At 30.5% G+C, this 23,461-nt stretch overlaps 1 protein-coding gene across 12 annotated transcripts in view; it reads left to right on the forward strand.

The window, feature by feature from the left end:
* Window positions 1–23,461, forward strand: part of LOC140049587 (phospholipid-transporting ATPase IF-like) — a 51,338-nt gene that overhangs the window by 26,080 nt on the left and 1,797 nt on the right. The window contains exons 17-33 of one of the 12 annotated variants that reach the window (XM_072094509.1): window positions 561–674; window positions 1,242–1,364; window positions 2,264–2,412; window positions 3,014–3,161; window positions 3,887–3,989; window positions 4,733–4,878; window positions 5,263–5,322; window positions 5,891–6,077; window positions 8,118–8,197; window positions 8,475–8,540; window positions 8,888–8,991; window positions 9,741–9,758; window positions 10,554–10,719; window positions 11,487–11,546; window positions 17,447–17,546; window positions 18,532–18,607; window positions 23,009–23,037. In XM_072094509.1, coding sequence (XP_071950610.1) covers window positions 561–674; window positions 1,242–1,364; window positions 2,264–2,412; window positions 3,014–3,161; window positions 3,887–3,989; window positions 4,733–4,878; window positions 5,263–5,322; window positions 5,891–6,077; window positions 8,118–8,197; window positions 8,475–8,540; window positions 8,888–8,991; window positions 9,741–9,758; window positions 10,554–10,719; window positions 11,487–11,546; window positions 17,447–17,546; window positions 18,532–18,607; window positions 23,009–23,021 — 1,713 coding nt within the window. In that variant the 3' untranslated portion in view covers window positions 23,022–23,037. Of the gene's footprint in view, window positions 1–560; window positions 675–1,241; window positions 1,365–2,263; window positions 2,413–3,013; window positions 3,162–3,886; window positions 3,990–4,732; window positions 4,879–5,262; window positions 5,323–5,890; window positions 6,078–8,117; window positions 8,198–8,474; window positions 8,541–8,887; window positions 8,992–9,740; window positions 9,759–10,553; window positions 10,720–11,171; window positions 11,277–11,486; window positions 11,547–14,133; window positions 17,376–17,446; window positions 17,547–18,531; window positions 18,608–23,008; window positions 23,038–23,461 lie in introns of those variants that run through there. The other 11 variants (XM_072094505.1, XM_072094508.1, XM_072094506.1 and 8 more) reach the window with 11 other exon arrangements.

Below are 23,461 nucleotides of genomic sequence, written 5' to 3' on the forward strand. Positions count from 1 at the left end.
AGTCAGCGACGACGATGTTACGTTGTTTTCGTAAATATTTGGAGTTTTTTAACCGTCAGTCCGGTTTTCAGACGCTAATTTTCGTGTTTTGTACTTCATAATTTGTCCGGATTCCGGAATTGGGTATTCCGGTTTTCATAATAAATTACAGTACAATTAGAATAGGGACAAATTGGGCCCTCCAAAAAAGTCCGGTTTTTCGTGAATTCCGGTTTTGGGAGAGTCCGGTATTGGGAGAGTTGACTGTATTATACAAATAATTATTATTTATGAGTGCAATGGGGCAAATAATTTCATTAGGTAAAAAAAGTGCATATCATCTTTCACCAAATGAATTTATTTGCCCCAGTGCACAAATATAAAACATTCATTATTTGTTTTATAACACACCTACTAACTAAACACAAGCTGCACTATTGCATTTCCACCTCAAAATTGTCGTACTCCATTTTATATAACGTTAAGTGTGTTATAGTGCAGTCATTTTATTGTCTAATCAATGACAAAAATCTATTTAGGTGTGTTATAATATATCATAATGTATATAATTTTTATTTCAGCTTGGTCTGAGGACACTTTGCTTTGCCTATAGGATTTTATCACCAGAAGTTTATGAAGAATTTCATGAACAGCTTGCAGAAGCATCGAGTAGTCTTGAAAACAGAGAAGAAAAGGTAAACAAAAAGTGATGAAAATTCTTTATTTCTTTTATTATTATTTACTATTTCTTATATTTCTAGATTTTGCAATAGTAAAATAAAGAATATATATTTTAGTCAATCGAAATGGGAGAGTTTATAAGCACAGTTTTTAAAAAATGGAACACACTGATACTGTACTGCATTTATAATATATCACATTGGTTCATTGTTTTGGTATTCACTGTAAACTGTAGAAATGTAGGAAATGAATGCCCAGGCCTAAATGAATATTGTCTGCCTAAGGAATCATTGGTTAGTAATTATTCGGCAAGAAGGTGTTGATGCTAATAGGCAGCCTAGCCAAACCAACAGAAGAAAGGCCTACCCAGCCAGGTCTACTGATATTTGGCTAATATAACAAATCACCATTTATATCGTTGAAATTTGACATCCTCTTGGGAATTATATTTTTCTCTCTGGACTATATTTTCCCTCAGCTTTGCTTCAAGAAAAATATCATTGGAGATGTAAAATGTTATATTTCACATTTAAACAGGCAATATTTGTATAATAATAATGTTACTTTCTTTGCTACTTCAGTTGAATGCAGTGTTTGAGATTGCAGAACAGCAACTTCATCTAGTTGGTGCAACTGCCGTTGAAGATGAACTCCAGGATGGAGTTGCAGATACAATCGCAAAACTCAGGGAAGCAGGAATTAAGGTAAAATCATTTCACTCTTTAGATATTAAAACGATAACAAATAAATGATTATTTTGTTGTTAAAAAATGAAATGAAATATTTCAGCAATAACTTGTTGTATAAGTCATGCTAAAAAATATGTTGGGCTTCTTGAAAAGATGTGTGCTAAGAAATCAGGTTTATTTCTATTATATTATTATTACTTTTGTTATTTTTACTCTGGTACCCAAGTCTAGGACTCGCTTATCTTCTCCTCTTCCTTCTCTTCTTCTTCCTCTTTCATCTGGACACTATTGAGCCAACTTTCAAGTCCTACTAGTTCTTTACGCGTTGTCTAACGGCTCTGAAACATGGCATGCATATACTAGGAACAAAACTATAGAGAGAAAACTGTTGTACTTTAACCGGATGCAGAATTATGACGTCTTAAACAAAAAATTGCGATTTATAAAGTACTACTCCTCCCTTATTCGTTGTAGTATTGAGCTGGTATTTGGCCTGGGTATACTACAGGGACATGTCCTAAAAGCTATAGAGCCGGATTTTATAATTTTAAACCAGATGCAGCCATATGACGTTTCGAAGATAGTACCTTGGTGCCAAACGATTTTCGTCGTAATATAGCCGTGTTTGGTGTCATTTCAAAGGTCTTGACTTAGAAAATATGAGTATATACAGTAAAACCTATTTATGATATTGTGTCGTCACTTCTGCTCCCGGAAATGGCAAAATAGATGTGTATGTGACGTAAAATCCCGTCTTATGACGTCATTACAGCTTCTTTTGCTGTACCCCGAGTATCGCACATTCGTCAAGTTTGTACAATACTCAATTATTGAAATGCAATAGACTGAATAAAGTTATAAACAATTTTGATTAATTTCCTTGGAATTACTATTTAACTGTTTTATTTATTTAGGTATGGGTACTAACAGGAGACAAGCAGGAGACAGCCGTGAACATCAGTCACTCTTGTGATCATTTTAAAGCAAATATGTCAGAACTTTACCTTGTGAAACAAAAAGATCAAAATGAGATTTCAAGAATGCTCACTGATTATAGTAAAATGTAAGAAATTTAATATTAATAAAATCCCAAAAGTAGTGTAACTTGATACCCCAATCCCAATATCATAGGTTGGAGTCATTGTCCTTTCAATTTGAAAGAAGTGAATCCCTAAACCACTCACCGACAGTAGTGAAATTGACTTGAAATTATCCGAGAAGACATTTTTTTTATTCAGTATATTACACAGAGATGCCTTACAAGATGGAACCACCTTAGCTTCAAGGCGCCTCAGATTAACAAATACAACATTTCAAAACAACTAACAGAAACATCAATTAAATCTTCCAGAATTAACAAGAAATTGTTGTACATAATAAAATAATAAAGCATTTTCACAATTCAAAAGAAGATCGGAACCAAAAATAAAAATTTCACTTAAAAATGTAAAATTAAATGTTAAAGAAAAGAAGAAGACATTCTACCACCAGAACTAGTCGAGAGAGCATTTAACCCATATCGATTTTATAGAATTATTTTGTCATATCTTAGCCGCTTGACTAAAAAATGAATAGATGATTTGTGTATTACTGTAACATTGAGAAAATTGCAAGAAATGTTATTCTATCTTAGATAGTGTTATACTAATAATTGTTTTCTTCAGGGTGGATGGTGGTGGAAATTATGCCTTTGTAGTTGATGGTCCCAGCCTAGCTTTAGCTCTGAACTTCCATTCAGATAAGTTACTTCAAGTCTGTATAAAGTGTGTAGCAGTGCTGTGTTGCAGAATGTCCCCACTACAGAAGGCTCAGGTAATTATTATTATTGTCATAAGCAATAAAGTAGTCTATGATATGTTAATCTATTTGTGGAAATAAATTTACTCATTGCAACAGTGCAATAAATTAGTATATATATCGTATATAACTAAAACTCTTTTATATCTGCCAAGCCATCTATATAGTTTTCTACTCTTACTCTCTCCGTCTTCTATTCCCCAGGCTGTTGTTTGTTGTACCATGGACCTCTAATTTATAGGCCCATGGTTTTACTTTCTTTTATTCCAGTCCACTCATGTCTAGCTTATACCTTTATACAATATTCTATACTACTTTCCATGTATTCTCACTTGCACTGAGGAAGGCTTACTGGAAAGCTCTACAATTTTTTTCTGACTCCCTGGTTTACTTTATTGTTTTAATTTAGCTTTTTTATTATTTTTTTGTCATTGCATTGTAATTTTTTCACTAATTTGCTTTTTGATTATAATATTTAATACACTTTATTTTAGCCAATACCTTTAAAATTATAAAGCCATATAGAATAAAATAATGTTGTTATTGATGCTATTTAGTATTTTACCTTTTATACAAATTTGTTTATATCACTAAATTAAAACTACAATTATTTTGTGTGAAATCAGTTGTAAGAATTCTTTTTTCCCCAGAAATATCAAGTATTAAATTAGTAATTAAAAAAAAAAAATTAAAGTATGTATGTATGTGCCTATATAAAAGTTTTGTATTGTTTTATTTAGACTGTGAAGTTAGTTAAAGACTCTCCAACCAAACCAACGACAATGGCCATTGGTGATGGCGCTAATGATGTCAGTATGATACAAGAGGCTCATGTTGGTCTTGGTATGTACATGCATGCCCCATTGAAACCTGCTCGCATTTTGGTCTGCACTGCTTCCAGTGGTGTAGTGCAGATGCTTGAGACGCCTGGTTTAAGGACCCTAAGTAGTGGCCCTCAAACAATTCAGGCCTTGGGAGTTTTTAGCCTTTTTTAACATATTTTAAGGCATTTTTTCCCTTCTAAGGAGCCCCATTAACTTCCAGGGCCCCTGCGTTTAGCCAGTGAGCCCTCATAACACTGCTTCACATTTAATGCAATGTTTCAAATGGTTTCAACACGTGATGAAATCTATGGCAAATACATTGAATGTGAAGCAAGTGTGAACAGGGCTTTAGATGTTCATCGTAACAATGTGGTAACTTATACTTGCACATACATTTTCAGTTTTGTCAAAGGCAGGCCACCATGGTTCAATGCTCTCCTTGATAATAATTCAGGTTGTTGAACAAGGATTTAAAACTACAGGTTAAGTGTAAACATCTGGCTCATGTGTAACCCAGTGCATTTTTCGGAATGGTTGAGGTTATGTTGTGTACTGGTCCATCTCAGCTGCTAACAATGTGGACAGACGAATGAGCGGCGTTTGGTGGCAGCTCGACGCAAAACAACCTTTAGGGGATATGACACTTTTGTGACAGTTATCATTGCATAATGTTAATATCCTTTACCTACCTGGCGTCAGACGATGTCGTATAACATAGATTCATTAAAACAGTCACTTATACGTTTTTGTCATTACTTTTAGGTATTATGGGAAAAGAAGGACGACAAGCTGTACGATGCAGCGACTATGCATTTGCTCGGTTTCGCTTTTTGCAGAAAATTCTTTTAGTGCACGGGCCTTGGTACTATATAAGAGTGGCCATGACCGTACAATACTTTTTCTACAAGGTTTGTATAAAACATAAAAACATCTTTGAATAAAGGCATATAAACTACAAAAAAAGAAAATGTAATAGTCCATGTAATTGTGCTATAAATAGGCCCGTTACATTAAACTATTTTTTGACAATGTTTGTAAAATTATAATATAATGGGGAATAAAACACCTATAGAGCATACAGTAGTGGGATAAGGAATGAGATGTTTTTCTATCTATAACTATGGACCAAGGAAAATGAAATAATATTTATAATAAATAGCATAAAATATTAATATTTTCTTTCATTTAAGTGGCCATTTCAATACATTTATTCTATATTTTATTAAAGTCATTAATTTCATCAATAAGATTAATTAATAAACTTGTAACATTTCTTTCCTGTTTTATTCCAGAATATTGCCTTTATTACTGCCCAGTTTTTCTATGCCTTCTACACACAGTTTTCTCAGCAGGTATTTATATTATACTAAAGTGCTATTACAGGGTCTGATAAAATATTTATATCAGCAGACCTACATAGTATTCTGTTTTTCCCCTTAAATAATGTTAAGTAGCATATAGCAACTGTCTTTGACCTCCCTGCCATCTGAATGTGTAAAATTTGTATGATACAATTGTGGAAATTCACTCTTCTAACTTACCCAATCTTTTAAATATTTTAGCCAGCTCAATTGTTTGTCTTTTTAACTATAACTATTTTTTGACTATATATACTTTCTGATTTAGTGATTTTTTGTTTCTCATCACTTTACTCAAAGTTCAAAATCTTTTAATCCAATCTAGTGTTGATTGGATATTTCAATATAATTAATAAAAAGTTTAAATAATTAATAAAAATGTTACACTTTAAAAGTGTTTTTTAAATGAATACATTGTGGTGATTAAATATACTGTATTATTATAATAATATAAAGGGTTTAAAAGCGTTTAAAGTGCTATATGAGATTGAATTAATAATGGTACATGACATTTTCCTGACTTAATTTATCTAAATATTATTATTTTTTTATTTCTCTTCAGACCGTTTTTGAGAGTTTTTATTTGACCTTCTACAATATTACATGTACAGCATTACCAATCACGATATATGGAATATTTGAACAGCATCTGTCAAAGAAAATGCTGCTTGAAAATCCATTGTTATACAAAGAAATTTCCAAAAATGCAAAGTTACGTCTTTGGGAATGTTTCTATTGGTGTATATTAGGTAAGAATAAGATAGACTTCATGTCTTAGGGTCAAGTTAGGATCGTCTGTATTCGTATACAGTATACACACAGCCTTGGATAAGTTATTTTAGTCGGTAGTCTACAGTACTGACTACATATCATATACCAAGCCCACACATTTTACACGGGTGTGAAAAACGCGTGACTCGCGTGTAATTAGGTACTAACAATACTGTCCATATTCACTCATGCATTACTGCATTGAGTAATTCAACTGCAGCGAACTGTATTTATAATTTGTTGATGTTTTGTATGATATATATTATTATATATCACCAAACAGTCAATAACTGGAATTGTAGTACAGGATAACAGCATTTTATATAACAAAATATAGGCCTGTTTGAAATAAAAAATCGATTTATTTATCATAGTGCCATCATGGAGGTAAAAACCTCCATGATGCAATTATGTCTGTGATTGAAAATACTATTACTAGGCCTAAGAGGCCTAGTTTAGTATAGTAGGCTTACTACCGGGAGTACAGTACTACTATTCTAGGCCTAGTTTGCTTTCAGGGTTTGTTTATATATATTTTTAAGTCATATTTATTAAGTATTTGAGAAAACTCATTAAAAAAAACAAGGTAGAAAAGACCCAACAATATCTTTCAAAACACGATCGTCGCTGGTGGTACGCACCACGTTGTAGAGTTCATCCATTGAGTACACACAGTTTGCTAGGCCAAATAATAACATAAAGGTTTTACCATTCCCCGTCGGGGAGGAAAACATTTATATAGTATTACAACACCAGTATTGACATGCATGTATTTAGCACGGTAACTAATGTACACCCCTGTTACGGACTGGACCATTAATCACTGAACGAAACCACGTTGGAGCGATCCTCCGCACACAGCCGGAGCGAGAGAGAAGCGAGGTCGAATAAATACAAGTTTTTACCATTTCCCGTCCAGGGGAAATCAGTTCTCTTATAATTACAGCCCTGATACCGTGCGCATATGTTTACGTTGATATTATTTAATTGCACACCTCATTTTGGACTGTACCATTTTCGGAACCTTGTTTTGTTTTATTATAAACATGGGCTGATGTCAGACAAATATCTGTTTCAAACGTCAATTTAGCAACTTATTAAGTCGTTTCATAAGCAGAGAATTTATAAAGCAAGTATACAATGCAGACTAGACATGTTAGATAGAAATATACTAAAAGATATTTAATAAGAAGAACGTAATAATTTGACTTTCTACACCGAGCGGCGGAAAACCCATTCACACTCACAGTCACAGTTATTTGAGCGAATACTGTACTTGGCCTAAAACACTCCTAGCTCTGTATTTTAATACGACGTGAACTCTAAACAAAAACCCGATGAAAAACAATTTACATGAATTCTATAAACTTTCTTATTTATTGTTTGCCTAACAATAGCGAAAAAATAAACTTTGTTACATACAGTAACGGGCGGGTTCAGATTACATATATGATGGTAGGCCTAAACAATAGAAACAAAACAAACTGATACCCACGTGTGTGTTGTCGCGGGCGTCGTACCGGGAGTTCCATATTTTACCAGTAAAAAGCTACAAAGTGATGACGTCATGGTCCACACGGCAAATACAGGCACGCGGCAATTACACATATATTACACGCGCGACAAACGCGGGTTATGGTACATGATTTGTAGTCAGTACTGTAGTTAGTAGCACAACCTATAGTAATGTAATAATAATAAGTATATTAGTGTAGCTAGTGACTTCACCCTATTTGTAGCAAACTATACCTAACACCACCGCAACTAGATATCATATGCGGCGCAGCAAGCAGCAGAGAACAGCAACGCCAACCTAATTCAATGATGTTGGTCATGATTGTTTGCAGCTTTGGCTGAAACACAATATTGTGTATTTGATAAGAAGAAGACCAAATGTCTTAATGTCACCAACAATATCCCCCGAGTACCAATATTATGGCTTTGGTTTGCAGTGCCCCTTAGCTGTTTGGCTTTTCTTGTCTTAAAGAATCCCATTTGTATTTAAATTGATTTTGCAGGCTTTTATCACGCATTTCTTTTCTACTATGTGCCTATCTGGTTGCTGGGAGATGATATTGGCTTAAAAAGTGAACAAGTTGTAAGTTATTACACACACTGTTATACTGTCCGGCTCTATGCACACTGTCAAAATAGTTTGACAAAAAAAGTGTGATGTGCCCAAATATGGTAGTAATATGCCCAAATATGATAGTGGTATGACATCATCATGTCCATATATGGACACATCACATTTTTTTGTCACATAAAGTTTGATAGTATAGACAGAGCTTAACTTCATTTTGTTGTTATAGTTTGAATTAAAACATATTTAAAAGGAATTGTACAGTAAATACAAAATATTTGTTCACTTACAGAATTATGGTCTTTGGAGTTTTGGTACAATTATTTTCACAAATTGTGTGATTGTTGTCAATATAAAGGTGAGTGACCATATTTATTTAAATAAGTCATCCCAGGCATTATTGCTCAGGCAGATTTTTAGTTGTAATTTATTTGTGAGCCGCATTTATTTATAATATGGTCTCCACAAATAACATACACTACAACTTTGTTTGTAAGATACACACCATTTTCCTAAATCAGTTATAATAGTAAGGTAGGTAAAGAAATTCAAAGAGAAGCTTAGTGTTTTTTCTGATGGCTGTGGTCCCATCTCCATTTTTTTAGCATTTTGGTCAAAGCTCTACTTTTTCTCAAGTCCATTGTGCCACAGTGACCCCCCACCATGTATAAGATAATTACATAATATTTTGTTTAAAAATTTTAGTTGATTATTGAGACCTGTCATTGGAACATTCTGGCTGTTGCGTCCATGGTGATAACGATAGTCGGTTACCCAACCTTAGCCTCTATATATTCTGGTATAGTTTGGTAAGTAAAATCTGTAATTAAATTTCAGCAAGTCATTTTTATTCAAACATTCTAAGATCTATTAGCTGTGTTAAACATTGTATTAATCACGTTACATTTTCATATGCCCCCTTAATATGTCATTTTACATTTGTAAAATAATGTTATTCTAAAAAGTAATAAAAGTATAGTAAATCCAGTCAATTGAAATAACTTGTTTATCAGATTTTATGTTACTACCTGGATGAAGAATAATTTTCAAAACTGTGTAGTAATATTACACATTCTATGATTTTTCATATATAAATCATGAATGATTCCACCAAACTTTTGAGTTAAAATAACTATAGCGAGACATTTAATGAATAGACAAACTGCCTTAAAATGTGACATGATTCATATATAAATATCAATTCAATCAACCTAATTATAAAGTAAATGAGACCTTAAAGAAACTTTTCGTATCTTGTCTTAACAAAATTAATAATTAACTACTTGATATTTTTTGACTGTAATCTTTCTCAATGTAAATTTATTATTCAAAATTTCAATTAAAAACATTTTTTTTTTATTCATATGTATTTTTATTTTTATAATCTACCTGCTGTTGATGAACAATATTGGTAATTAATTATCAAGCAATAAAGAAAATGTTAGGATTGGCAGAGTTGTAGAACACACTACGTTTCCACAATTGTGGGTGATATGTTTTCACTTACTATATAGGTTTTAGATTGAAGTCCATAATTATTTTTTTCTATGATTTTTAGGTTCAACGCCACAGGGTGGTATGTATTTATACTATTAAAGGGTTTATTTGTGGAGACTTCTTAACTTGTGCATGCAATACTGTATTTCTATTTCCCTGTTAATTCCCTATATTAATTTCCTTGAACCTCTTCGCTTTAGCATAAAACTGTTTTTGCTAAGCTCTTTTATATTTATATTTATTACTACTTTATAACTACCAGAACATGATATGCTATGCACAGAGTTTTTAATTGTATACTACTTTATTCCTCTTGGTATTCCTGTTAATTGTTAAACATAACTTCAATGTTCAATAATCTGTAACACTTACGTATGCACTGTTTAACATCTGTCAATCGTTTTAAAACTTGTCTGCCCAACATACTTATAACATTATAATCTATTTACAATATATTTGAACAATTTAGTGGATATAATATAGTATTGATATTTGAAACTAAAACAACTTACTAAAATGTGTCCTGTTAATTGCTATATATACACAACACTTTATACTTTGTTGTAATTTTGACAAAAGTGTATTTTTCATGTTGTATAAAATGGTATGTATACTGTTGATGTTGGTCACACACGAATGCACACAACTTGAAAAAAAAAGCTATGGTTTTAACAAATCTGAATATATGCTTCTAAGTGCATTTTAAAATTCACTTTCTAATTGTTCTATTTTTGCTGTTTTTCTTTATTCTTCTTTTATTTTTGGAGTATATAAATCAGTATGTTATATAGCTTTTTTTCGGTGCTAAGCATAGATTTTACAATCTCCATACATGCAATAATAGAATGCTATAAATCAAATTACTTCTTTTCAGGGAGCTCTTCAGTACCACAAGTCTTTACTGGGTTTTCTTTGAGGTTCATAAGATCGCTGCAATGTGGTTTTGTATTCTTCTCTCTGTTGGAATGGCATTTCTACCAGACTTTGTTTACAAAATGATTATGTACTACTACTACCCATCTCAAAGTCAAATTGAACGGGTAAGTTTAGACTTAATATTGTTATTTTTCATACGCTGATAAAGGTAGTAAAACCACTTTCATACATCACTACATTTCAAAATACTATGTATCATAAATATATAAAAATATAATTGCTATTAGAGAACATTGTGTCATATCAATATTAAATCATCGGTAATTATTATTATTAGTCTTATTATTTGTATAAATTTCAAAAATTATATTTGAAATTGGATCCATTATACTATTCTTCTACTAATTATTAAACCATGGACTTCTCCATGATCAAACTAAACAATGAAACTATTATTTGGATACATTTTTAATACATAACATTACACATAATTATATCTGCACCACATATAAACACAACATTTCTATTCAAAATTTAAATATACTTTTGTACTTTAATAACACAACTATTTCTATTAGACATTTACACTATATTCTACATATATTTTATACTGCAGCATAAATATAAATTCTATATTGACAAAAAGTTTGTATACAGCCATTTTCTTCTGAAGTAGAAAGATAATCTGAAGCGGATTTTAATTACTTAGATTATGTTGACATTGGGCTGTTTTTTTAACAATAATAACAATAAACATTATACATTTTAATATAATTTCTTTCTTTTGTTTTATTAATGTTGATTTATTTTATACTGATTGACCATTATTATTTTAATGTGGGATTTATTTGTCAACTATTTTAAATGGTGTATTCATATGTGAATTTGCATGGGTGTATTATGGATATGATGTATATTTTGCGTATTATAGCAAATGTCGCCATCGTCACTGAGATGCATGTGCCAAGGCATTGGACCATTTGAACTTTTGGTGCGTTTTATAGTATATGTTTTTAAACAGTTAAATAATCTTACTCAATACTGTACTATGGAACTTTTTGCTGTTTTTGCTAACACTATTCACATATTAATTTTTTTAACAAGTTGCATGATGGAAATTTTTAATGTAAAATATTAATTACAAATACATATAATATAATTTGTATTATTTATATTTTATTAATACGGTACTAAACCCTTGTCTAAGGGAACACTTTGTTGGTTCCGTAAAGAGTGTCCCATAGGGATTCTTGTTTAGTTGTAATAATATGGGAAACTATGTAACTTGGCAATAACTTTCACAATCAGGAATGATTAAATCACAATAATACAATTAAAACATGGTCTAACTTGACACTAAACCTCTGTATGCACAGTAAACAGTGCACTGGATTAACTGTACTATTACTGTAGGCATTGCATGTTGACTAATTTTTCATGTCATATCTTTGTTTATGGTACAATTCATTATTTTTATTATATATTTTTTTTTATTATGGCCGACTGTCATGAACGACAATGTCAGTTAGTCTTACATTCATCTGAATGATGGATTAAACTAAGCCGGGACTGTTTAAAGCACCTTTGGGTGGTCCCAACATTGACCAATTCATTCATAAGTGGATAAATTGTCACAAAGTCTGTTTTTCAAATTATGGAAACAAAATCTTTGAAATACAGCTATTTCTCTTCAAATTTGAGTTAATGATTTTGTAGCTTAAAGGCAGTGGCATTACCACTAAAAATGAGTATATCATTGCGACTTGTGTGTGCTAAAACATTGACAGGATCATCCCTACTTTAATATACTATAGTAATTAATAACCATGGTGATGCTTTAATAATTTTAAATTAACCAATCACAAAGCATTAGTATCAATCATAAAGGCTTAAAAGAAAAAATCTACAGGATTCTGAATAATAGATGTTCTGCTTGTTTCGAATGCCATGCTGCCTCATGCAAGACTTGATGTAGTTTCTAAATATGCCAAAACTTTGTGTATGATTTTCCATTAAGAAGAATTTTATTTTATGAGGTAAAATGATTCTTTGACGAGTCTTGGGTCTGTGCTATGACTTAGCATAGTTTCATGGGATACGATCAATTTTTCATTCAAATTTCGGAGCATGCAATTACTCTGTTTACGTATTCATGTTGGACATTGGTATGTACTTGTGAAGAAAGATTAAGTGGTGTTCATCTATTTTTAAATGGAATCATTCGTTGAGTTCATACGGTATATTTTTGGGTTATTATCGATAAAAAAATGTTTAATGAATTAATATCGCTCTTCGTTGTTTAACTACAAACTTGATACAGACGTGGATTGCGGAATTGCATGGATATAGCTTTTTTTCTTGGCAATCACAGCCAAAAAATAAATACGATACTGAAAATGACTTTGTAAGGTAAGTGTAGATTATTTTCATTTTTACTAATTAATGTATGATAATGACATCATAATCATCTTTATCATCATTAGTAGCATGCTTACACACATTACACCTACTTTACTAACAATTAAGGTTTTGAAATTCTTGGAAACTAAATATTTTTTATTTGGTCTTTTGTAGAAGTTTTTCAAAAAGCACTCTTCTAGAACAAAGAAAGAAGCCACTATGTGCGTTGAATATAAAACTGTAAAAGTCAATTCTTTCACATTTTGTTCATCTGATCATTCATTTATTCTATTTCAAAACAATTACCAATTCAAACAACTTTGTTTCAATAAATTTGTAACATATAAAAACAAAATGAAAGACTGTGATATAACCTGGATATAAAAGTAATATATCTATTTTCATAATTACCAGTAACTGTAACAGTTGGCTCTCCCAATACTGAAGTCTGTAAATACTCTCCCAAAACTTTTATTGATGTCCAAAAGATCCCACATTAATTTTGTTTGCACAAAAAAATATTTGGAATATAGAATGTCAAGAAACCAAACCTAACCTAGCCAGAATTGAGAAATTTAATGTTTAAAACAAACTTAACACAGATAATTACTGCACAAAATGTAGCAAAAGCATCACTATGCTATTGGAATAAAGATCTGGTATACAAATCACTGTATGCCAATTGATACTAATTCATTTAGTGCTTTTGAAAACATTGCAAATATTTCATACAATTTGTATTGGAAAACATTTCTTCCTGATATTGCTATCTGACATTTAGACAAATGTCAGTTCTGATTTTGATCCCCTTTTTTGCGTTTTGTGTTGAGAGGCACATACAGTAACTCAGTTATATGCAGTTTTCTTTTTAAGAACCAAATTATTTTCAAGTATTGTGTCAATTTATTTTCCAATCTGAATTTCCAAAGTACTAACTAATAGTTATTTATTGGCATTCATTGTTATGCATTTCACCACACCATACACTTATTTATAATAATTATTATTTTAACAATTAATATAAAAGTTATTATTATTATTAGCATAGCTTTTTAGTTGTATTAGCAGGTTACAATGATAGATATTAAATGTTGACCAACAAAAATTTGAAGCAAATAATTCTTTTTTTAGATAAAATGTAAAAATTATGAACATTTAATATCTGTTGTATGTTGCAGCCTATCAAAAGCCGAAAACAGTATGTTGTCAATAGTGGTACAAGAGATGGATAGAAACTATGGCACTATAACATAGCAAGAAGTAATGCAGCAGAATACTTTGCTTGAAGTCTAACAGACAGGCTAGCGAGAAGAACAATGTGTAGCTTGTATCATAGAGATGTAGATTTAGTAGGAAGACTCATCCCTGTCGAAAAAGCACTATATATGGTGACAACATTCAATACAAAGAGAGGAGATTAAACTTAGTGTTTGTAACATCTAGTCCAATGTTGTATAAAGTGCAATATAAAAAACCATTGTCCATTACATAGTTTTAAAAAGTAGCAGATAAAACCAGCAGTTACTCCTGTTCTCCTTATCTCTATCTTTATAATACTCTCTTTGTTTATACTATTTGCTTGTGATATATACTTTCCTATATTTGTACATAAAATAAATAAGTGCATACTTCTGACCAACCCTTGCAGTCAACATTCACCAAAATGGCTATTTGATTAAATTTGTAATTAATAAGTTTTGACCAACTGACCGACCAACTTAAGACTATGATGCAAAAGATAATGATCCTTTTTTGAGAATAGGTATATACATTATAGAACATGCCTATTGATTTTCATAAAAAATTGATATATTGGTCATGTCACAAAAGCTTATATTAAAATCTGACTGACTGTATCTTTCATACGAGAAATTAAATAGCACTATTCTTTTAACATGGACCAAAACATCAAGTACTGAGCTCTCTCTCTCTCTCCAAATAACATTTTCCCTGATATATTTTGCCAAGTACTTCACTCAGTTTCTGAGTGTTTTCATTTTCTTATTAAAATGTGTAATTAAAAAAACAGTCATCAGATTGATTTATTTCATTACAATATTATAAAAATAAATTTATATTGTATGAACAAACTTGTTCCTATGTATATTATGTCATAGTGCAAAATATAAATAGTGTATTGTAAAGAGATAGTATATAAGAACATTTATAGCTAATTTACAGTTTTATAAATGTGGCTTCAAAATGACAACAATAATGACAGTGCAGCATGGAATTAGTCAGGCTTAATGAATGAAAATACTCTTAATTCAGCATAAATGTACCTTTTTTTTTACTGTGGAAAGTAGATAAAGTATAGGTAGTGCACACTAAATGTTTGATTTTAGTTTAACTTATTTCTCCAAGGTTATACATTGTTATTCATCAGCCTATGTTGAAATGTGTAAAATGTTTACAAAAGGGTGTGAGTTTAATAGTTCAATTTTCTAAATTGGAAAAAATAATGTGATATGAAATCAACGAATCGAATGACAAGGAGACAAGGATACACTTGTTGTTTTATAATATTTGCTGTTTATACAATAAAAAGTACCTCATGGACATTTTTGAAAACTATATTATATAGATAGAGTGTATTCTTGTATAGTGTTGTTTAGGATTGCTTGATCTGTCATACTCCTGTTTTGTTACATTGTATAGTTGAAATAAAAATACAATAGTGATTAGAATATGAATGAAGTTATAAATTTATTTTGTCTTTGTTTAATTTTTTGGAAGGTTTACATGGCAAAAATCATTATACTTTAATGATATAAAGTTCAAATCATATAATATAAACGTGCAGAACTATACATGGTGTACCTCAAACATTATGTCATTATATGTCTCTAGTTTTAACATCAAAAAGGATACAGGTATTTGATTACTTTATAAAATAGGTTGACCGTATTCAATATGTCATCATAGGTCATATTGTTGATGGAATATCAAGTAGCTATGATGTGTTTTCCATTACTTTGAGTATGAATTATACTGTCGCACTTCAATTTGAACACTTCAGTTTTATTTCAGTTCTACAATTTAGGCCATTTTAATATGTTTTGCTTAGCTTATAGCATTTCAGAGATATGAAATACTGGTGAAATAGGTAAAACTGCGTTTTAATCTCAAGATTTCACATCTCCAACGTCCTGAATCAACCCATTATATTTTGTTCTCATGCATCTTCATAAAGCAATAAGACTCATCATCACAATTATAGAAATTTTTCGTTTTCATAGATTTTGAAATTGTTCATTTACTAATTTAAAGACACATTCCATCATTATCATTTTCTTCTTGTCATGTTATTTATAGATTAATTATGTGCACTGGATTCTACCTTTTTGCTGAATCACCATTTAAGCCAGTCTACACTAGAAAACTGTAAAGTGTGTTACTTTAGACTTCCTTCCGCAAACTTGTTTCTGCAATTTGCTGAAGTTTGTCAACTGGTCTACACTAGCATACTTTACTTGCCGAACTCAAAGTTTACAAGCTTTAGATCAAACTTGAAAATAATGTTTTATGCAGCTTCACAATTAAATATCATGCAAAGCAAAAATGTATTGTTTTTATTTCTTAATTTACTAATTTTATTATGTATTCAGAAGAACAAATCTTATAAATTGATTTTCTAACATAAGTGAAATTGGAAAAAATGTCTGTACTAGTTTTTTTTTATTGTGTACATATGCAGTGGAGAAAAAACCCTGACTATACTATAAAGCTTGGTTCACACTTGGACACACTCAAGGACGTATGTGCAACACAAGTGAGTTGGCCAATCACAAGTTCAGATGGTTCATGTCATAATCAAATTGCTTGCAGTGTACTTATGTGTTGCATTCGAGTGGGAACCTACTTTAATAGTTACCTTGTTCAGGTCCAGACTTGTAGCCGGCCATTGGTTGGACATCACTAAATCAATTTATAAATTGAGAATCATTTTAATTTAAAAGTGTCTGCATATGTACACAAATTAAGCAATCCTTGTTTCAGTTAAAGGAGTAGTGGCAGGGTTTTAACACAAAACAAAATTGGTAGTGATAACTAATTTGTGCCTCTTGGAATTGAATAGGAAGATGTTTTTGCCCAAGCCTGAAGTGAATTGTACCAAATGTCTGGGCCTGTTTTAAAAAAATGGTTTTCTGAAATAGTTTTTATAAAACAGATTACATTTCTCCACAAAACTTTAAAAACCGGTATTTGACCGCCGATTGGGGTTTTTAAAAGCATTATAAAAAATATGCTGTCAAGAAAATACCGTTCTTTTAAAATATTTTTTTTATATTATGTCCTATTATCTTGCCCTATCTGTCAAGTCATGTAAGAGTTTGGAAAACATTTTGATTTTTTATGTTTTTTACATTAATTTATTTTTAAAGCAATCTACTGAACAATTTTGTGCAAAATATACCTAGTGTTCAATTATTTGTAGTATCATTTGTTTTATTTTCATTGCATTTTTCTCATTTGCATCTTCATTCATAGAGGTCAAATTGCATGAGGGAAGATGGTGTATTTTGTTCAATCTACCAGCGTTCAGATCGTTTAATTACACCGCATGGAAGTCTTGATAATGGCAGTCTGGGTAAATTCATCATTTCATATCATTTTTCATTGTTAAATTATCACTACTATACGATATACTGATTCAGATATACTAGTACTAGCCATACATTTGTCCTTTTTTAGTGCAGTAATCCTAGAAATTAGATTTCAAAGTACCTGCTCACAGCCACATCAATTGAAATTACATCTGTATGTTGGCTATTAGACATTGAAAGAAAATATATTGTTTGGTCAGCGCCACCACTGAAGTGAGATAACATTCTCCACTTCTGACACCTCATTTTTACATATAAAACCTTTTATCTGATTCCGTATAGTAATAGTTTCTGCATTTAATTAAAATAAAGTAGATTTTTTATGTAAAATAAAAATAGATACTGCTGTATACTGTAAATGCAAACCCCAAATTTAAAATGTAGTATGTGTGTCAAGAAAGAAATAAATACCACAGATATGATATGAAATAAAGATAACTGTTAGCATATTTTGCTATCAAAGCTTTGTGATTGATATACTTATTCATATCAACAATAAATTATATTGTTTTTGCTACTTTACAAAGTTCTTTTGTATGGTATTTATATTCTGGTGCTTATCTGTGCTTTGCAATAGTTTGTTTAAAATAAACCAATAATGTTGACCTATTTCCCTTCAATTTCAACATTTACTATTTAATGCATGCAAAACTTCAATTTAAATTAAGAAACTATATGGAAATATTAATTAAACAGGCCTAAACAGTCTTCATGATGTTTCTGGAGCCTCCCATATTCCTATTGTTTTTCCAAAAATTATGAAACCCTGCATTGGCCGCTTTGTGTTAGTAATAAATTAACCATTTGTCAAAATTAGTACCCCTTTTGCTTGAACTTTGTCAAATGTACAGTTTGTTTGGTATTCAATATTGTTTGAAGTTTACAGAAACTTACATACAAGGAAACTGTGTTGTGGTGCTTTATTTGTATGACAATGTTCGTTTGTTGTTTTGCTACTAATTCAAACAGGCACTGAAAATGTAAGCTATCTAGTTGATCAGAATGGCTCTGAGTTGCATACCTTTTCCCATACTGAACTTAACAGGTAAGCCATTACTAATTATGACAAGGTGGCTTTGCATTCCTATTCTTTTTTCTTTTTTATTTTCCGTTGGCTTTATTTCAATTTTTCAAATTCTCTTTTAATTCTAAAGGTAAGGGGTTTGTTTCATTTATTGAAAATTCTCCACATATATTAAATTAAAAATTTGAAAACATATTAAAATGTGTAGAAGGAAAATAATAATATAAGTTTGAAGAAAACTTCTGACTCACATACCGTAAATAAACTAAAAGATACTATATAAGGGTTAATAAGTTATACAGTATGTTTCTACATCCCAATTCCTGGTTGGAGTGGCATGTCTAATCGGCAACATGTGCTGTTGATGATATGCTACAGTAAATGATGTGCAATTTTATATATTATTGTTCTTTGATATTCCACAATTTGTAGTTGTCTTTAAGGTTTATACTTAAGGATTATTTTCACTGTTATACTAAAAAAATTCTAATTTTTTCAAGCATGCAATGACTTATTACTTACGAGATACTGATCTATTTTATACTGTGTCTTCATTTTAACGTTGTTCGTTACAGTTCTGTTCAGTTAGTTCCTTGATGTGTTGTTAGATTGTACTGAAATGTACTGAAATGATTCTTAATTAGTTATTTTAGTCTATTTGTGATTTTGAGGTATGGTGTTCTTTTCTTATAGACTTTTTGAGTTCGGTTAAGTATTTTAATAATATAAAATAAAATAATAGTTTTGTTTGTGTGTTTTGTGAGTAGTTGAGTTTTGCCTCTTTTTCACAAACATTGAAGTTTCCGTCTATGGTAGAAGTAGTTTTACTGTATAAAATCTTTAATTTGTTAATATATTTGATTGTTTTTCTCATTTTGTTTATTTGTTAGTAGGATGTAATAAATATAGTTTGTCAAAACAAATTGACAAAACAACAAACACAATTTAATTTCTCTCTAGAGACACACTACATTCTATCACAATACATTTATTTATACAGTAGTAGAAAGGAAAATCTTCAAGGAGTTGGTTTCTATAAAGTTAGCAGTGTTTTTATTTACAATATTGACATACTATTGCCATATATTTTAATTAGTTTTTTTTTTCTCTTTTGTGGCGCAAACACCACTTTTATTCACATTCATATTATCTCATATTACATAAAATCGTATTATTTAACTTGTAAATGTCGTTACAGTTCATAAGTAACATTTTTACATATATGAATTCTGTATTACTCCTTTTTTCATTAATTTTCTTATATTTTGTTATACACTTGACAGGATCATCATTATCATCTATCCCGTTTTAAAATAGTTCACACATTTTCATTTGTTTGTTTTCATTTTACAACCCGGATTATACAATATATTTATATACATGATAAAAAAAAAACAATAATAGCTCAGTACCACCAGTAACCCGTATCACCGTAATTCCTTTTCGGTTAATCGTATCAAGTTAGAATTTATATTATCATAATCTTATTTCTTAAAGCTACCCATTTTTCTATACTTGTTTCTTTATTGTTATATGTTTCACATTCAATGTTATATAACATATTGCTTTTAAATGAATTCCATAAAGATTTACCCACTGGCTTATTTAGTGCAGATAACATTTTTATTCTATAAATAGTAAATGCTGCAAAAGTGTAAATATAATCTATTAGCTTATCTCCCGTTCCTAGTATTAATTGTTTAAATGATATATTATTGTGATTTAAACTTACAAAGATACTAAGCATTTTCCTCCAATATTTCTGAATAAATCTACAACTAAAAAACAAATGATTTTCATTTTCAATTTCTCCACATTTGTCACACGTTTGTGTTTCCTTAACTTTCCACTGATACAGCCGTTTGTTGGTAGGCAGTATTCTATGTAACATCTTATAATTGAATTGTGCTAGTTTCTTATCTTTCATTTTACATACTTTCCGTAACCAAGAAGTTTTCCAATCAATGTTGTTATCATTGAAGTACTCTTCCCATTTTAGTTGTGACATTGGAATAATGAAATATTCTTTCACAAACCATGAGTATATTAGTTTGGTAGTATTAATCTCATACTTAATCCCAACTACTTCATCATTATCATCACAATTGAAAATATCTACCTCCTTAATAATACGTTTCCATTGAATTGGTATTGCCTTAATAATGCACAAATACTCATTTAACCAGTTTGTTTTACATTGTAGTTTCACCAGTATTTCGTTCGATGTTAAAAAAGTGTTCTTATTAACAATGTCTTTAATACTGATAATGCCACTGTCAATCCAATGCTTGTAGAAAAGCGTTTTTTTTTTTAGTTTAACGTAGTGGTTTCCCCACAGTTGCTCATTCATTATATCGTTATAAGTTTCAGGTTTTTTTTTAGAGATTCTGTTATAATTTATGTAGGCTTTTATCATATTTTTGTAAAACAGTGGAATTTTATCAGAATTAACATCAATAATGTTATAACATGACATATTAAGTAAAACATTAACATCACATATTTTAATTAGTTGTTGGCCCATATACATATGTTTTTATTTTAGTGACTACAATAACAACACTATTTTTCTCTAAAATTTAAAATTAACACCAACATGTTTATTAAAATAGGATAGATCTACATACTGATATATGTATACATAGACTTTATTTCAGCTAATTGAAAAGAAACAAAAAATCGTGGTTAGTTCATCCACATGTGAAACAGAAAGTATGCTAGAACCCATAAAGGTGGATAATTCACAGATAGGTAAGCTGAAACCCTGTTGACAATAGTTTTCATCAGCTGCCGAAACATATTTTTGTTTTCCATTAGTTTGTGTAGGCAGAAACATTCAATTGTTGTTCATATGTTTTCATCAGCAGAAAGGTTATTTGAACTGTTCCTTCAAATTTTCTCATCAAACTTTATTTCAACCGTTGCCCACATTGTTATTAAAAACTGTTTTTCCATTCCAAAATTTGTGTTTTGCATTTAAAAAAAAAATAATTATTACAATATTACATTGTCTATTTTCAATGAAAGGTATATTATTGTTAGTTTTCAAGAATGTTTTTTTTTAAACCAAAATCACATTAGAATAGTAGTGTTTCCTTCTAAAGTTACTCATATCTACCCACCAATTAGCAGCTTCACAAGATGACTCTTACATAAATAAGGAAAGAGGGTTGAAAGATTTGATAGTAAAATCATACAAATTAGCAAAGGCTGAAAAATTTTTCTTTAAAAATAATGTTGTTATCTTATATTTTTAGATTCACTTAAACCCAAACCAATAAACTACCTAGAAACTGTATTTTTTACAGCTATATAGTCTATCATTTCATAGGGCGCGTTTATACAACACGCTATTACACGCATATTCTACACGCCTACGACAAGTGTGTTGTATAACAACAAAGAGATTCCGTGTAATGAGATTTTAATTGCAAAAAAGGCTACTTGGCTGAATCCTAAAATTTGGTGGATTCCCGGTCGCCGTTACCGTGTTGGAAGTGTCCTCAGGGTATATTTTGACCTCTCGTTAAAACAGGTCGTAATATCAATCATGTCATGCGACATTGCTAACAAGATTGGGCCCATTTATTGCTGCTTCGCTGCCAGCAATCATCCTCCTACCACGTCTTACGCCTAGCCTAGTGGGGCCAACTCGTAGAGGTAGTAGGCATCTATCGTTTCCCACTCCAAACAGAATAAAAAAAATAACATCGCAAAAATGGCATCTTCTTCCATAGTGTATAGATGAAACAATGAAACCCTTAAAATAACTTTTATTAATTTAAATGAACCGAGAACAAAATAAACAACAATGCAAACGTGAACGAATACAATATAATGAAAATGGTAAAAACCGCGCGAATCGACAGCGAGGAGGCGACGATGATTGTTGACAACTCAGCCAATTCAAGCGCGATCAACGATTTGACCTTTTATCCTAGCATGCACTGCGTGTTGATGAAACTTCCGGTATAACACGGTATCGTGATTTCTAGTATAACAGCAAACGTTAAGGTGGGTTGACCTCGGTCCGAACAACACGCTAAAAATTAAAGCCGTGTTCAAATTTAGGGTGTTGTATAAACACGACCATAGATAGTATAGTACAGCTATAGAGTCAGTGGAGTATTATTGGCTTATATTAGGCTATGATCTGCAATAGTTGTACCAACAGTCATACCATACTATTCGTACTTAATACATTTATTATTCGCATCTTTTTGCTTTTGCTGTTTCCATTCTATGTTTTTATACATAATATTTGTCTTTAATTTCATTCTAAGCTTCTTTCCTAATAACATTACTACCAATATATTAAACAAATATCTGTATTTAACATTTACTATAAGTATAACATTTAAACATTTTATGGTTACTGACATTTTCACTGTAATCATATTATTTACTTATTTTGTTTTAAAGCCTACATCTTTGATAATCCAAATTTTATGGTAATTAACTTTGCTACTATTGATGTGAATTTGAAAGTAACTTATATACTGTACTTTTATATTATAGATTATATGCTAATTTTGCTTTTATAATGTGAGGATTAATTCAACTTCATATAGATTCAGATAGATGCTTAGATTTTTGTAGTATTTGTGTTTTTGTCCTGTTAATTTAAGTTTCTTTTCCTGTTGGCATTTCTTAGTAAATATATTGTTTTATTTTAGATTAATAGATAGCATTATCTATTTTATTGGTATTTTTTTTAGTGACTATTGTTTTTTAGCTACATAAATTGTACTATGATCAAATAATCACCGCATTCTGTTAAAAAAATATTGTTATGTTATGCTTTTAATAAATAGTCTATATTAATGATATTATAATAATTTGAATGAAATTTTCTTTGTGTGTTTTTCTGGTTAA

The sequence above is a fragment of the Antedon mediterranea genome, chromosome 5 (genome assembly GCF_964355755.1).
Source record: "Antedon mediterranea chromosome 5, ecAntMedi1.1, whole genome shotgun sequence".
NCBI classification, from domain to species: domain Eukaryota; kingdom Metazoa; phylum Echinodermata; class Crinoidea; order Comatulida; family Antedonidae; genus Antedon; species Antedon mediterranea.